Source organism: Budorcas taxicolor, chromosome 1 (genome assembly GCF_023091745.1).
Source record: "Budorcas taxicolor isolate Tak-1 chromosome 1, Takin1.1, whole genome shotgun sequence".
NCBI classification, from domain to species: Eukaryota; Metazoa; Chordata; class Mammalia; order Artiodactyla; family Bovidae; genus Budorcas; species Budorcas taxicolor.
The window spans coordinates 4,286,793-4,300,718 of NC_068910.1; the positions used below are offsets into that span (position 1 = coordinate 4,286,793).

The following is a 13,926-nucleotide window of genomic DNA, read 5'->3' on the forward strand; positions in this document are numbered from 1 at the left end:
ATAAAGAAGGCTGAGTGCCAAATAATTGATGCTTTTGAACTGTGGTGTTGGAGAAGACTCTTGAGAGTCCTTTAGACCGCAGGGAGATTCAACCAGTCCATCCTAAAGGAGATCAGTCCTGAATGTTCACTGGAAGGACTGATGCCGAAGCTGAAACTCCAACACTTTGGCCACTTGATGCAAAGAACTGACTCATTTGAAAAGACCCTGAGGCTGGGAAAGATTGGAAGCAGGAGGAAAAGGGGACGACAGAGGATGCGATGATTGGATGGCATCACCGACTCAGTGAACATGAGTTTGAGTAAACTCCGGGAGTGGGTGATGGACAGAGAGGCCTGGTGTGCTGCAGTCCATGGGGTCGCAAAGAGCGACTGAACTGAACTGATATGAGATCAAACCAACCCTATGATTTGAATTTCTCTTTTTCGCTTTAGAGATGGATGAAGACCAGAGCCCTGCTGTGCTGTTGGACATTAGGTTATTTCTGTGGTTGCCCTACTATAAACAATGCTGAAAGGAACAGCTTCACACAGACACACTTAGTTCCACTGAGTGGACAAAGGAGAAATGCCGAGGCCTGCTGCCTACCGGGTGAGCCGCCCCTGCGGGGGAGTCCAGCCCCCTGGCTGTGCCGACGTTCTCTGCTTACTCGGGGGTGCGGGTCCTCATCACTGTTCTCTGCAGGGAACAAACACACGCTGTAGGAGAACCTCAGCCCGGACTGAGCCGGAAATACTTCATTCTGCTGTTGCTTCCTGGAATTTAGTTTATGTGAGCAGTGTGGTCTGGGGGAAAGAAGTCTGCTTTGAGGGCTGGGGGACAGGAACTGTCACAAACTTTCTGTGTGACTTTGAACAAATCACTTACTATTTCTATTACGACTTTCATGATGAGAAGACAAGGCCCACGAGGTACTGTTATGAGGTGCTTTTGCTCGTGCTGTTCTCCCATCTGGAACGCCCTTCCACTTGCTCCCTTATCCTGAAGTTAAGCTGGTGTAACACCTCCTATAGAGGGGCTTTTCTAGTTGTCCCAGCACACTGTCTTGCCCATCCTCCCCAGCAGGTGGGATCTTAGTTCCTCAACCAGGGATCGAAGGTGTGCTCCCTGCATTCCTGCATTGGAAGCACTGAGTCTTAAGCACTGGACTACCAGGGAAGTCCCTCCTCTGCGGTTTCTAGCGTCAGCTGTCTGTACTTGACACTGTGGGCATGAGGGTCCATGGTGCTATTCATCCCTCCAACCACCTTGAGTTCTTGAAGGACGAGGCCTGGGCATCACTGTCCTAAGGCTGCCCAGCCTGGTGCAGGAACTTGATCAAGCCTTGAAGAATGACCGAGTCGTCTGCACTCTGGGATCAGTCAGCATTCCAGGGATACAGGCCTAGGAATTTCTGGCTTCAGGTTCAGAGGACTCCCTTTCCCTTGGGATGATTCACAGAGCCCCAGCAGTCCAAATGTCCCTCACTGAGCTTGGTGAGGGGCTTCCCTCGTAGCTCAGTTGGTAAAGAGTCTGCCTACAATGCAGGAGACCTGGGTTCGATTCTTGGGTCGGGAAGATCCGCTGGAGAAGGAAATGGCAACCCACTCCAGTATTCTTGCCTGGAGAATCCCATGGACAGAGGAGCCTGGCAGGCTACAGTCTATGGGGTTGCAAGAGTCGGGCATGACTGTGCAACTATGTACACACACAGTGTTTGGGAAACTTCTGGTCTATCACGGATAAAATTTTAAATTCCAGGAAAGCAAGTTAACTGTGCTTACAAATCAGTGCATATGCGATCTCAACTAGGAACTGGAAGTACATCAAGATAACAATGGGGGACCTCCCTGCTGGTCCAGTGACTAAGACTCTGCACTGCCGTTCAGGGAGCCTGAGTTTGATCCGTGGTCAACGAACTAATCCCACATGCCACCATAGCTAAGACTTGGTGCAGCTAAATAAATATAAACAAATATTTTTAATAAGATAACAACAATAGTATTTATCTCAGAAGATAAGATTCTGAGAGGCTTCTATTTTCTTCCTTTCTGTATTTTATAAACATTAATCAATGCTCCCAAAAGGCTTTTTCATCACATTTTGCAAAATATCAAAGAATACAGAAAATAAGAAAACAAAAATTACTCCAAATTCTATCCAACAGGGATGACCTCCATTAATATGCAAACAAAAATTATTTTAGCTTTCTCCATGATATATTCAAAATATATAATCTTTAAAATTTGCTCAAGGACTTTTTTCCATTATGATTTATTACAGGATACTGAATATAGTTCCCTCTGCATAATTTTTAATAAAAGGTACTATAATTGTATGCTGTCTAAAATGAGGATAATTTTTTTATGTGCTAATTCAATTGTTTAAAAAACTAACTTGGGCAGAAAAAAATCAGTTAGTTGTTGGCCCCCCCAGTAACCATCACAGAGCCTGGCACATGGTTGCTGTTCAATAAATATTTACTGATGGGAATTCCCTGGCAGTCCAGTGGTTAGGACTCCATGATTTCACTGCAGAGGGTCTGGGTTTGATCCCTAGTCAGGAACTTAAGATCCCACAAGCTGTGCAGCATGGACAAAAAATATATATACATATACAATTTAACATATATTGACTAAATGTAAGGAGATACAGTAATATGTGTTTAGTGGTTATCTAACAGAACAAAGGATGTTTTTCTTTCTTCTTTCTACTTCTTTATATATTTCACATTTTCTATAATGTGCCCCTGTGTAATCTTTTACAAGAAAAAAGTTTTAATTAAAAACTAATAGGCTGCATTAAGAACAAATAGATATATAGGGAGAGTGGTGCTGGATGCCAGACTCTGAGTTAGGGTCCTTTGTGTGGAGGGAGCTTGGGGGCAGCTGGGAGACATTCAGGCTCCGGGCCCCGAAGACTAATGGTCTGTCTCAGCCTGAAGAATGCTCAGGGTCCGAGATACAGCGGCTGGCCACCAGGGTAGGATCAGGGACGAGGATCCTGAATGTCAGTCTGTCTCGAAGGTTCCAGGACTCTGTGTTTGTTTTCCTGATGCTTTCTCTTAGTGCTCAGTTTTGCTAACTCTTGATTGATATGACCAGTCCCATGTGTACTCTGGAGACCGGAAGGAAGGGGCTTCTGGCTGCACTTGGTGGAGAACATCTGCAGGGAAGCAGCATCCCCAGAGGGTCAATCAGAATCAGAAGACAGAACGTCCCTGCCCAGGTAGGGAGGAGAAATAGGGACGGAATCCCCTGCTGGAGGCCCCCTGCCTCTGAAAGTTCTTCAACAGCTAACTTCACTGGCTTCACTTTCCTCACCTGTTAAATGTGAGTAAAAATAGACCCTTCCTGATGAGCTGCTGGGCTTCCCTGGTGGCTCAGTGGTAAAGAATCCGCCTGCAAAGCAGGGGATGTGGATTTGATTCCTGGGTCGGGAAGATCCCCTGGAGGAGGGCATGGCAACCCACTCCAGTATTCTTGCCTGGAGAATCCCAGGGACAGAGGAGCCCAGCGGGCTATACAGTCCATGGAGTTGCAAAGAGAGTCGGACACGACTGAGCGACTGAACAATAACATCAGCAATAAATCCTATGATATAATAACTTTTGTTATGGTCTCCATCTGATGGATGAGGACCCCAGGGCACACAGGTTTAAGCAATTTACCAAGGACACAAAGCTGTTGGTGGTAAAGAAAGGGTGTGAACCCAGGCAGGCAGGAACCCGTCATCCTTTCCAAGAGACCCCTACACAGTGTTGGTGGTGGTGGTTTAGTTGCTCAGTTGTGTCCTCAGGCCCACATGTACGGCCTGTGTGTGCTCCTAGGAAACTAAGATGTTCCTTGACATGAGTGGCTATATGGGAAACACAAAAGAACAGTTGCTAAGATACTACGGAATAACATGGCAAAATGCTTAGGATAAGATAGCAAAGGAATTGAAAAACTGAGGACAGAATTGTCCATGTGGGAGTTTTAACTGTACAAGTCATGTGTACGGAGAGACAGGCTCAGGAAGGGAATGTGGAAAACCAGAACTGCAATAGCGAGGTGGGAGAGGACAGGAGATTGTTTTTTCCATGTAAATGCTCATCTTCAATGATATTTTAGTACATGTGTATTTAATTAAGTCATTGCTTTACCTGAGGAAGAGGACGAGGAGGACGAGGAGGACGAGGAGGAGGAGGATGAAGAGGAGGAAGACTTGTCTCTCTCATCTTGTCCTTGAGAAACGAGTCTGGCCTCCCGGTCTTGCTTGTGGAAATCCGTCTCTCCAGCTGGGAGGCACACGTAGTTAAGGAGGAGTATTTCCTGCCCTTCCCACCCTAGGGACCACCCAGGCCTTCCTAGGGGTCTATGTGGACTTGGGGATCCAGGAGTGGCTGGATTCTGTGGGGTTGGATTCTTCCCAAACCTCTAGGGCCCATGGGAGGTGCAGGAGATCAGGGCTCCAGAGGCTCTAGGAAGGCCAAAGACAGGCATTTCTCTGAACATGGAGCCCACAGAGGGGCTTCTAAACCAGTCATCCTTTCTAAGAGACCCCTACATAGTGTCAGTGGTGGTGGTTTAGTTGCTCAGTTGTGTCCTCAGGCTCCTCTGTCCACGGGATTTTTCAGGCAACAATGCTGGAGTGATTTGCCGTTTCCTTCTCTAGGGGATCTTCCCAACCCAGGGATCAAACCCTCATCTCCTGTATTGCAGGCAGATTCTTTACCGCTGAGTGACCAGGGAAGCCCACCCTGTGCAGAACAGTCGCCAATTTAAAATTCTTTGTAAATTACAGAGCAAGTGGGATCCAATCAAGCCCTAAACCTTCCCATTCTAGGGGCATGCAGGACCCTTCTCCTCTTCTGGGAACTCTCCCTAATGCCAGTCCAAGCTCCCAGAGCCTCTGAGATTTGGGGGAGCAACTGGGGTTCCCACTGCTAGAGAGTGCTGGGGGACAGACTGGACCAAGCACACACATGTGCAAGTGGATAAAATCACTACTTCTCTAGAGGTTTCAACTGTAACTTGGGCCATTCATTGAGCCACATGAGCTGGGCAGGGTCTTCTGTTTCAGTCATTACTGGACACTATTTCCCATGTGGCTTTGCCAGAGGGTTAGAGAAAGCAAACATACAGTCTAGATTTTCTGATTCTCCATGAACTTGACTGTGGTCTTGAAGTGATCCTGAAGTCTCCATGGCTTTCCCTGGAGGAAGTAATTAATATTACCTTAGTTAATATCTTTAATATATAAAGAGCTTGGCAAATAAATAAGAAAAGTACAAACACCCATTATTCAAAGGTATAAGAAGAACAATTTATAAAAACAGAAACACAAAAATAGGGAAATCTGAGTAATGATCAAGTTTTGATACTATTAAGAACTTATTTTTTTAAGACTTTAGTTTTTAGAGCAGCTCACAGCAAAACTGTTTTTCTTTACTTCTTTGCGTTGTTCACTTAAGAAGGCTTTCTTATGCTTCCTTGCTATTCTCTGGAAATCTGCATTCAGTTGGGTGTATCTTTCAAATTGTGGTGCTGGAGAACACTCCTGAGAGTCCCCTGGACTGCAAGAAGATCAAACCAGTCAATTCTAAAGGAAATCAAACCTGAATATTCACTGGAAGGACTGATGCTGAAGCTGAAGCTTCAATACTTTGGCCACCTAAAGCAAAGAGCCAATTCATTGGAAAAGAGCCTGCTGCTGGGAAAGATTGATGGCAGGAGGAGAAGGGGGCATTGGATGGTATCATGGACTCAATGGACATGAGTTTGAGCAAGCTCCGGGAGATGGTAAATGACAGAGAAGCCTGGCACACTGCAGTCCACTGGGTCTCAAAGAATTGGATACAACTTGGTGACTAAACAGCAACAAACAAAAAAACACAAAAATTAAACAGAGGCACAAAGACTGCCCATATACCCCCCGTTTCTAAACATGGACAGCCTCTCCCTGTTATCGACATCCTCCATTAGCGAATTTATTTTGTTAGGTGTGATATTTAAGTTGAGGCTATATTTATTTAAAATATCCTTCAGGACTTGTCTGGTGGTCCAGTGGATGAGAATCCACCTGCCAGTGCAGGGGACACAGGCTGATCCCTGATTCGGGAAGATTCCACAGGCCGGGGGGCAACTAAGCCCGTGTGCCACAACCACTGAAGGCAGAAAACCTAGAGCGCATGCTTCACAACAAGAGAAGCCACCGTAACTGGAAACCCACACACCACAACAAAGAGTAGCCCCCACGCAGCATCTAAAGACCCAGCACAGCCAAAAGCAATTAAAATATCCTTCAATTTAGAGATGAACATTGAAATATTTATGATGAAATTATATGATGTCTGGGACATGCTTCAAAATAATTTGATTATCTGAATAAGGGAGTTGGAGGGCAAGGTAGGGGGGAATCCAAATACAACAACAGGACAAGTTAATAACTGTTGGAGCTATATCAAAATATAAATAGTTGGGAATTCCCTAGAGGTCCACATATATAAATATATATAGTTATCTCTGAGATCTTGTATACACATACAGTTATCTCTGAGTGGTAGCATTATGGGTATTTTTAGTTTCTTATTTTCACTTTGCATTTTCTAAATTTTTAACAGTACTGCTTTTGTTATAATAAAATAACATTTTTTTAAATAACTTAAAATGTTATATGCCACCTTACTTCAGTATAGTGCTAAGCAGTTTTACCATGGGTTTATATGTTCATAATTCCACCTGAGCCAGATCACAAACCAATCTGGAGAGAATTGGGATTAATTACTTCACATTTGAATTATAGTTTCTAGATAACAAAACTTTGCAAAAGATTGTCTCATTTAACCTTTACTATAACCCTGTGAGGTAAATTTTATCATCCTCACTTTATAGCAGAGGAAACTGAGACTCAAAGAGATGAAGTAACTTGAGACTCCAGAACCACATTTTGTTTAATGCAACCCCAAACATTGGTCTGGAGCCCAAAACTGCTCAAAGGCCATCATGCAGGCAGGCCCTGCTGGAATACCCGCTGGGATTACAGACACAAGCGGTCAAAGCCAGGGCGGGAAGCAGGCACCTGGAGCTGCAGAATGAGATTCGGGAACCTGTCCCTTCAGGACACCATACCCTGTGCTTTCTTGGAGTTCTGAGTGGGTGCTGGTGGTAACTCGAAGAGGGCCTTCAAGTGAGGCCCTGAGAAGGCTGGGCATGTGGCCTCGGAAAATCTAAACAGGTAACCTCAGTGAGCTGGTGCCCTTCTCTAGAGGAAATACATGGAGCTGCCATGATTGGGCTGCCCCCCTCAAAGCCTTGATTTTAGCTGGGCACATGGTTGTCCAGCCAGGGACAATATTTCCCAGCATCCCTGGATGCTAGATTTGGCCAAGGGACCATGTGACTCATGTTCCTGCCAACAGACTGAGAGTGGATTGGAGCTGTACAGTGGGGAGCTGACAGATGTTCTGTGGTTCTGGGGGGAAAGTACACACACACACACACACACATCTGCAATAAATTTTACTGCTGTAAAGAATGGATGGGGGAGTAAATTAGGAATTTGGGATTAACAGATACACACCACTGTATGTAGAATAAACAACAAGGACCTACTGTATAGCACAGAAAACTATATTCAGTATCTTATAACTTCCAACGGAAAAGAATCTAAAAGAGAATAGCTATAAATGTATATGTATAACTGAATCACTTTGCTGTTCACCTGAAACACTGCAAATCAACTATATCTCAAGAAAAAAAATAATAAAAATTTTAAAAGAATGCATAGCACACAAATAATAAAAAAAATAAGGTCCTCTGTATTGCGAATTTCATATACAACAAGTAAAATGTAATGCCTAGTTTTGAGGTTTAGTCTGCATTAGTAACATTTGCTTGACCACTTTCTTAAATTCAGACCATCAACAAAGCAAACCATAAAGCTCTGATTTGTATAGGTTCCTGATTTCTGTGATATAAACACTCCCACTAACTGATATCAATGTGCTGTCACTGAGTGCAAAGCTGGGAAGAGGTGGGCAGCGGAACACAAATAGCCTCGTGCAGCAGAACCTGCGAAAACCTCAAGCGCCCGTGGAACAGCAGAATGTAGTCAAATAAATTAGGAAGTGATACATTTTGAGTACTTATTAGCCTTGCTTGTTGCAAGATTTAGTTAATTTATAGAATTTAATTTAATTTAAAACTGGTTCTGTTTAACAACCTGCTCCCCAAATTCCTAAAGATTTAACGATCAGTTCTCGCATGTGGGAATCTGGTTTCAGTTCTGGGCTCCTAAACTTCTGCTACTTCCACTTCCTCCTTCCTGCTTTTTGTACCCTGATCTGTGGTGGGGGGCCAACCTCCGTCACACAAGCTGAGTCAACACCCCAGGGAAGCCCTGAGAAATGAGGCAAAGCAACCTGGGCCCCACAAGGCCTTGGGCTTAGAGCCGCCTGCCCACCTGGACCTACCTCTGGTTGACCACGTGCGTAGGGAATCAGCTTCTCTCTTCTGTGGGACTGGGATTCGGTATTTGTTACAGCATCTTAGCCAAGCTGTGCTGACTTTGTTCTGAAGATCCCTACCCCACCCCATTTCTTCTCCTCCCAGCTTTCAGTCTAGGGATTCAACTCTGACAGGAGATAGATTCACTCCTCTTTGACTGCTTTGGACCCGGGTCTCAACCTCCAAACGCCTCACATTTGGGACCAATGCTCCTTTGCCAGTGTACACGTTGTATGGCGTTTAGCATCCTCCCCATTAGAGGCAGGTAGCATCCCGCCACAGTCGTGACAGTCAAAATGTCACCACACATTGCCAAGTGTCTCCTGGGGGTAAAAATCATGTCTACGGGGGAACTGCTGGTCTACAGAACCTACTTTAAAAGTATGCGTATTTATTTATTTGGCTGTGCCAGGTCTTACTTGCAGCTCATGGGACCTTTAGTTGCCGTGTGTGGGACCTAGCTCTCTGCCAGGGATAGAATCTGAGCCTCCTGCATTGGGAGCATGGAGCCTTAGCCCCTGGACCACCAGGGAAGTCCCCAAGAGAAACCACTCTTTAAAAACTTTTTGTTGTTGTTTAATCACTCAGTTGCGTCTGACTCTTTGCGACCCTAAGGACTGTAGCCCACCAGGCTCCTTTGTCCATGGGATTTTCCAGGCAAGAATACTGGAGTGGGTTGCCATTTCCTTCTCCAGGGCATCTTCCTGAGCCAGGGGTCAAATCCAAGTCTCTTGTATTGGCAAGTGGATTCTTAATCACTGAGCCACCAGAGAAGCCCTAAAAATTCTTTTCAATTTAATTAAAAATTTTTATTGAGGTATAATGCTCTTATAACATTATATTAGTTTCAGGGGCAAAGCATAATGATTCGATATTTGTAAATGCTGCAAAATGATCACAATACTAAGTCTAGTTAGCATCTGTTACCTTATATAGCTAAACAAAAATTTTTTCTTGTGATGAGAAATTTTAACATCTATCCTCTGAGCAACTTTCAAATAAGCAACAGAGTATTTTGAACTAATAGTCTCCATGCTGTACATCACATCCCCAGGACTTTTTTATTGTATAACTAGAAGTTTGTAGCTTTTGACCCCCTTCACCCATTTCACCCATTCTCACCCACCCTCCACCTCTGGCAACCACCAATTTCTTTTCTGTACCTATGAGTTCATGGGGGTTTTGTTCGTCTTTGGTAGAGAATCTACTTTTAATCCACCACAAGACCCAGACAAGGCAGCATCTTTCCCCATGCCTCAGAGCTGGACAGCCTGGGTGTGAACCCTGACCCTTGTAGCTGTGGGATTCCGGGCCAGTGACTTAACTTCTTGTGGACCTCAGGTTCCTTGTCTGCAAAATGAGGACAATAATAGTGCTTACCTCACAGTGTATTGTGAGAATGGCATGAGTTAAAACCCATAGAGCACTCAGAACAATGCCTGGTATAGAGCAGGGAGTGAATAAATGCCAGCTGAGATGACGATCATTATTATGACGGGGGCAGCAACAAGACAGCATGTTCTGTGCGGTTGGACAGAGCAGGGTTCAACCTCTCTTGTGCACGAGATGACCCTGGCCGGGCGGTCCCCTTCTCCAAGTTCTAGTTACCTCAGTTGTGAACTGTGATGGCAGCACCTTAGAGAAGAAAGCCGGCCAGTGCCTGCCTGAAGGAGGGCTCCATAAGCATGAGTTCCCTCTTCCATAGACCTCCTATGACCCTTGGGCATTCGGGGTCCAGCCCCAGTCCCTCCCATCTCCCATCTCCTAGACTCCAGGCTCCATTACCCTTTTCTGGAATAAAAATTCCCATTTCTCAGGGCAGAATTCAGCTCAGCATTAGGAAGTCACTAGCCAATAAAATGAAACTGATATCTAGGAATGAGTGACTGACGACCATGAGTCCTGGGGTGTATCTACATTTTGAAGAGGATCCTTTGTACATAGCAGGTATCCAGTACATCTCAGAGGCTGAGATCATCTCTCATGGTGGAATTTCAGGGGGAAGAAGAGACTCAGAGCTGTATGAGGGCAAGCAAGCTACTGGAGGATGCCAAATATGTCAACAGTTCGCCAAGCTGCTCCTACCTCTTGCCTGCTTTAGCTGTCTTGCTCATGTGGTAGCCCCTGGGCACACTCACATTTGCAGGCCTCTAGACGAGAAGGCAATGGCACCCCACTCCAGTACTCTTGCTTGGAAAATCCCATGGATGGAGGAGCCTGGTGGGTTGCAGTCCACGGGGTCGTGAAGAGTCGGAGACGACTGAGTGACTTCACTTTCACTTTTCACTTTCATGCATTGGAGAAGAAAATGGCAACCCACTCCAGTGTTCTTGCCTGGAGAATCCTGGGGACGGGGGAGCCTGGTGGGCTGCCGTCTATGGGGTCGCACAGAGTTGGACACAACTGAAGCCACTTAGCAGCAGCAGCAGCAGACTTCCACTGAGGCCATTCTTCCTTGTTGCCAAAATTGTATGTGACTTTCCAGGCACAGTGCAAATACCACCTCGTTCATGAACCTTCTGCTGACGAGGTCTAACCAGAAACCACCCTCTTTACCCCCATCCCCTTAATCCTTGTGCCCGCCTTCACCCCTGCACTTCCTTCTTGTTAACAAAGCTGAACTTTGTTCCTCCATATCAAGTAGATGGGTTCCCTGGTGGCTCGGATGGTAAAGAATCTGCCTGCAATGCGGGAGACCTGGGTTCGAACCCTGGATTGGGAAGATCCCCCAGAGAAGGAAATGGCAACCCACTCCAGTATTCTTGCCTGGAGAATTCCATGGACAGAGGAGCCTGGTGGGCTACAGTCCATGGGGTCGCAGAGAGTCAGACATGACTGAGAAACTAACCCTTTGGGTTTCACAGGTGGCATTGGTGATAAAGAACCCATTTCCCAATGCAGGAGACATAAGAGACAGGGGTTTGATCCCCAGGCTGGGAAGCTCCCCTGAAGGAGGGAATGGCAACCTACTCCAGTATTCTTGGCTGGAGAATCCCACGGACAGAGGAGCGTGGCAGGCTGCAGTCCATGGGATCATACAGTTGGACATGACTGAAGCAAGTGAAAAAGCTGGCTTAAAACTCAACATTCAAAAAACAAAGAACATGGCATCTGGTCACATCACTTCATGGCAAAAAGATGGGGAAACAATGGAAACAGTGGCAGACTTTATTTTCTTGGGCTTCAAAATCACTGCAGGTAGTGACTGCAGCCATGAAATTAAAAGATGCTTGCTCCTTGGAAGAAAAGCTATGACAAACCTAGACAGTGTATTAAAAAGCAGAGATATTACTTTGCCAACAAAGGTCCATCTAGTCAAAGCTATGGTTTTTCCAGTAATCATACATGGATGTGAGAGTTGGACCATAAAGAAAGTTGAACACTGAAGAACTGATGCTTTTGAACTGTGGTGTTGGAGCAGACTCTTGAGAGTTCCTTGGACAACAAGGAAATCAAACCAGTTAATCCTAAAGGAAATCAGTCCTGAATATTCATTGGAATGTCTGATACTGAAGCTGAAGCTCCAATACTTTGGCCACCTGATGTGAAGAACTGACTCTCTGGAAAAGACCCTGATGCTGGGAAAGATTGAAGGTGGGAGGAGAAGGGGACGACAGAGGATGAGATGGTTGGATATCATCACTGACTTGATGGACATGAGTTTGAGCAAGCTCTGGGAATTGGCGATGGACAGGGAAGCCTGGTATGCTGCAATCCATGAGGTCGCAGAGTCAGACACAACTGAGTGACTGAACTGAACTGAACTGAAGTGACTTAGCATGCAAGCATGCATCAAGTAGATACTTGTTTTCCCTGTGAGGAGTGGCCATATGATCCAGTTTTGGCCAAAAAGAAGTGAGAAGTCTGATGGGTTCTGGGAAGGAGTTTTGCTTCTCCTGACAAAAGAGGCCAACAGTACTGGTGCTGTGTCTTGCCTCTCCTTTCTTTCTTGAATGTGATGGTAGGAGCCACAGTGGCAATTCTGTGACCTTGAGGGAAAGCCAAAGCTAATGCAGGGACATTGAGCTGCTGAGCCCTTGACAGCAGCCACCTGCTTTCTAGTTATTTAAGAAAAACAAACCCTGTTTTGTTTAAGCCTCGATAGTCAGGAGTCTCAGCATTTGTAGCTGAAAATAATTCTGACTGATATACTTTTCCTCCCCTGCCTTCATACATTAATTGAGTATCGACTGTGTGCTTAGGCTAGGGTGATGGCATTGTGGTTAAGACCCCGCCTGCCAGTGCAGGAGACATAAGCGACATGAGTTTGGTCCCTGGGAAGATCCCCTGGAGGAGGGCACAGCAACCCACTCCAGTATCCTTGGCTGGAAAATCCCATGGACAGAGGAGCCTGGCAGGCTACAGTCCATGGGATCACAAAGAGTCGGACACAACCGAGCAACTTAGTACACAGTACGTATTATGTGCTAGCATCCGGGATACTGTGGTGACTAAGTTGTATCGTTGTCCTCAGGGTGTTTCATAGTAGACAGGGGGTGGGGTGGGATGGGGTCGGGTGGGAGTCCCATGGGAGCCCAGGGGTCAAATCACACCAGGGTCAGTCAGAGTTCCTGAAGAAGCGAATGCGGAAGGGGAGCTTGGAAGGGCCAGAAGGAGCAGCGTGCAAAGGCACAGAGGCAAGGGGCCTTGGCCCACATGCAAAGCAGTTGGCAGGAAGCAACTCCAAAGAAGGACGCGATTTGGGGGGGCCTGGGGGCACGTTGCTCTCCTGAGCTTACGTTAGCTGTGTCTTGTTTCAGAATCTTCCTTCTCGAGGCGCTGGCTTGCCACAACTGCTGGAGCCACTGTTCTATTCACTTTCTGATCCCTGCTCAGGGCCTGGGAGAGGGTCTGACACACCCAGGGTGAGTCTCCTGCACTAGATCACCAGCCAGGCAGGGAAGGGATTACGGCTGATTCATATCCGTGTCACCTGTGCCCTGCACAAGGCCTGGTGGAAAACAAAAATGATGACCTGGATAATGACGAAGACAGCAACAAGTAAGTGCTTCCTCTCTGTCAGGCAAGGGTCTGAGGAAATGACACACGTGCCTCACGTACGCCTCACACAACTCTACCAGGGCCCACTGCGCTTGTGCCCACTTTACACGTAAGAATGCGGCGGCAAAGAGAGGCTACGAAACTTGACCGGGGAGCTAGTAAGTGGTTGAGCAAGCGTAGTTGCTTAGTCCATGTTGATGCCGGCAGCTCTTCCCAGGCCTCTGTCATTAGCACCAGGAAAGAAGCCACTGACAGTCACTGGAGTGTTATGCAAACGTCACCAACTTGGCTTCTATTGACACCTAGCCCACTGGAGCCCTGAGCAAGCGTCCCCAGAACCCAGGGCACTTCCTCAAGCAGTTTTCAGGACACTGAAACGGACAGCAGGGGAAACAGAATGCTCATGGAGGCAGGACCCGAGGGAGCCCTGTTTCTCCTCTTAATGTCCTTCCTCATC

At 46.3% G+C, this 13,926-nt stretch overlaps 1 protein-coding gene across 1 annotated transcript in view; it reads right to left on the reverse strand.

The window, feature by feature from the left end:
- Nucleotides 1-13,926, reverse strand: part of TMEM40 (transmembrane protein 40) — a 32,830-nt gene that overhangs the window by 9,660 nt on the left and 9,244 nt on the right. Inside the window, exons 2-4 of the mRNA XM_052646251.1 lie at nt 5,104-5,175; nt 4,124-4,258; nt 589-678 (exon numbers count right to left, since the gene is read on the reverse strand). Coding sequence (XP_052502211.1) covers nt 589-678; nt 4,124-4,258; nt 5,104-5,167 — 289 coding nt within the window. The 5' untranslated portion in view covers nt 5,168-5,175. The remainder of the gene's footprint in view (nt 1-588; nt 679-4,123; nt 4,259-5,103; nt 5,176-13,926) is intronic.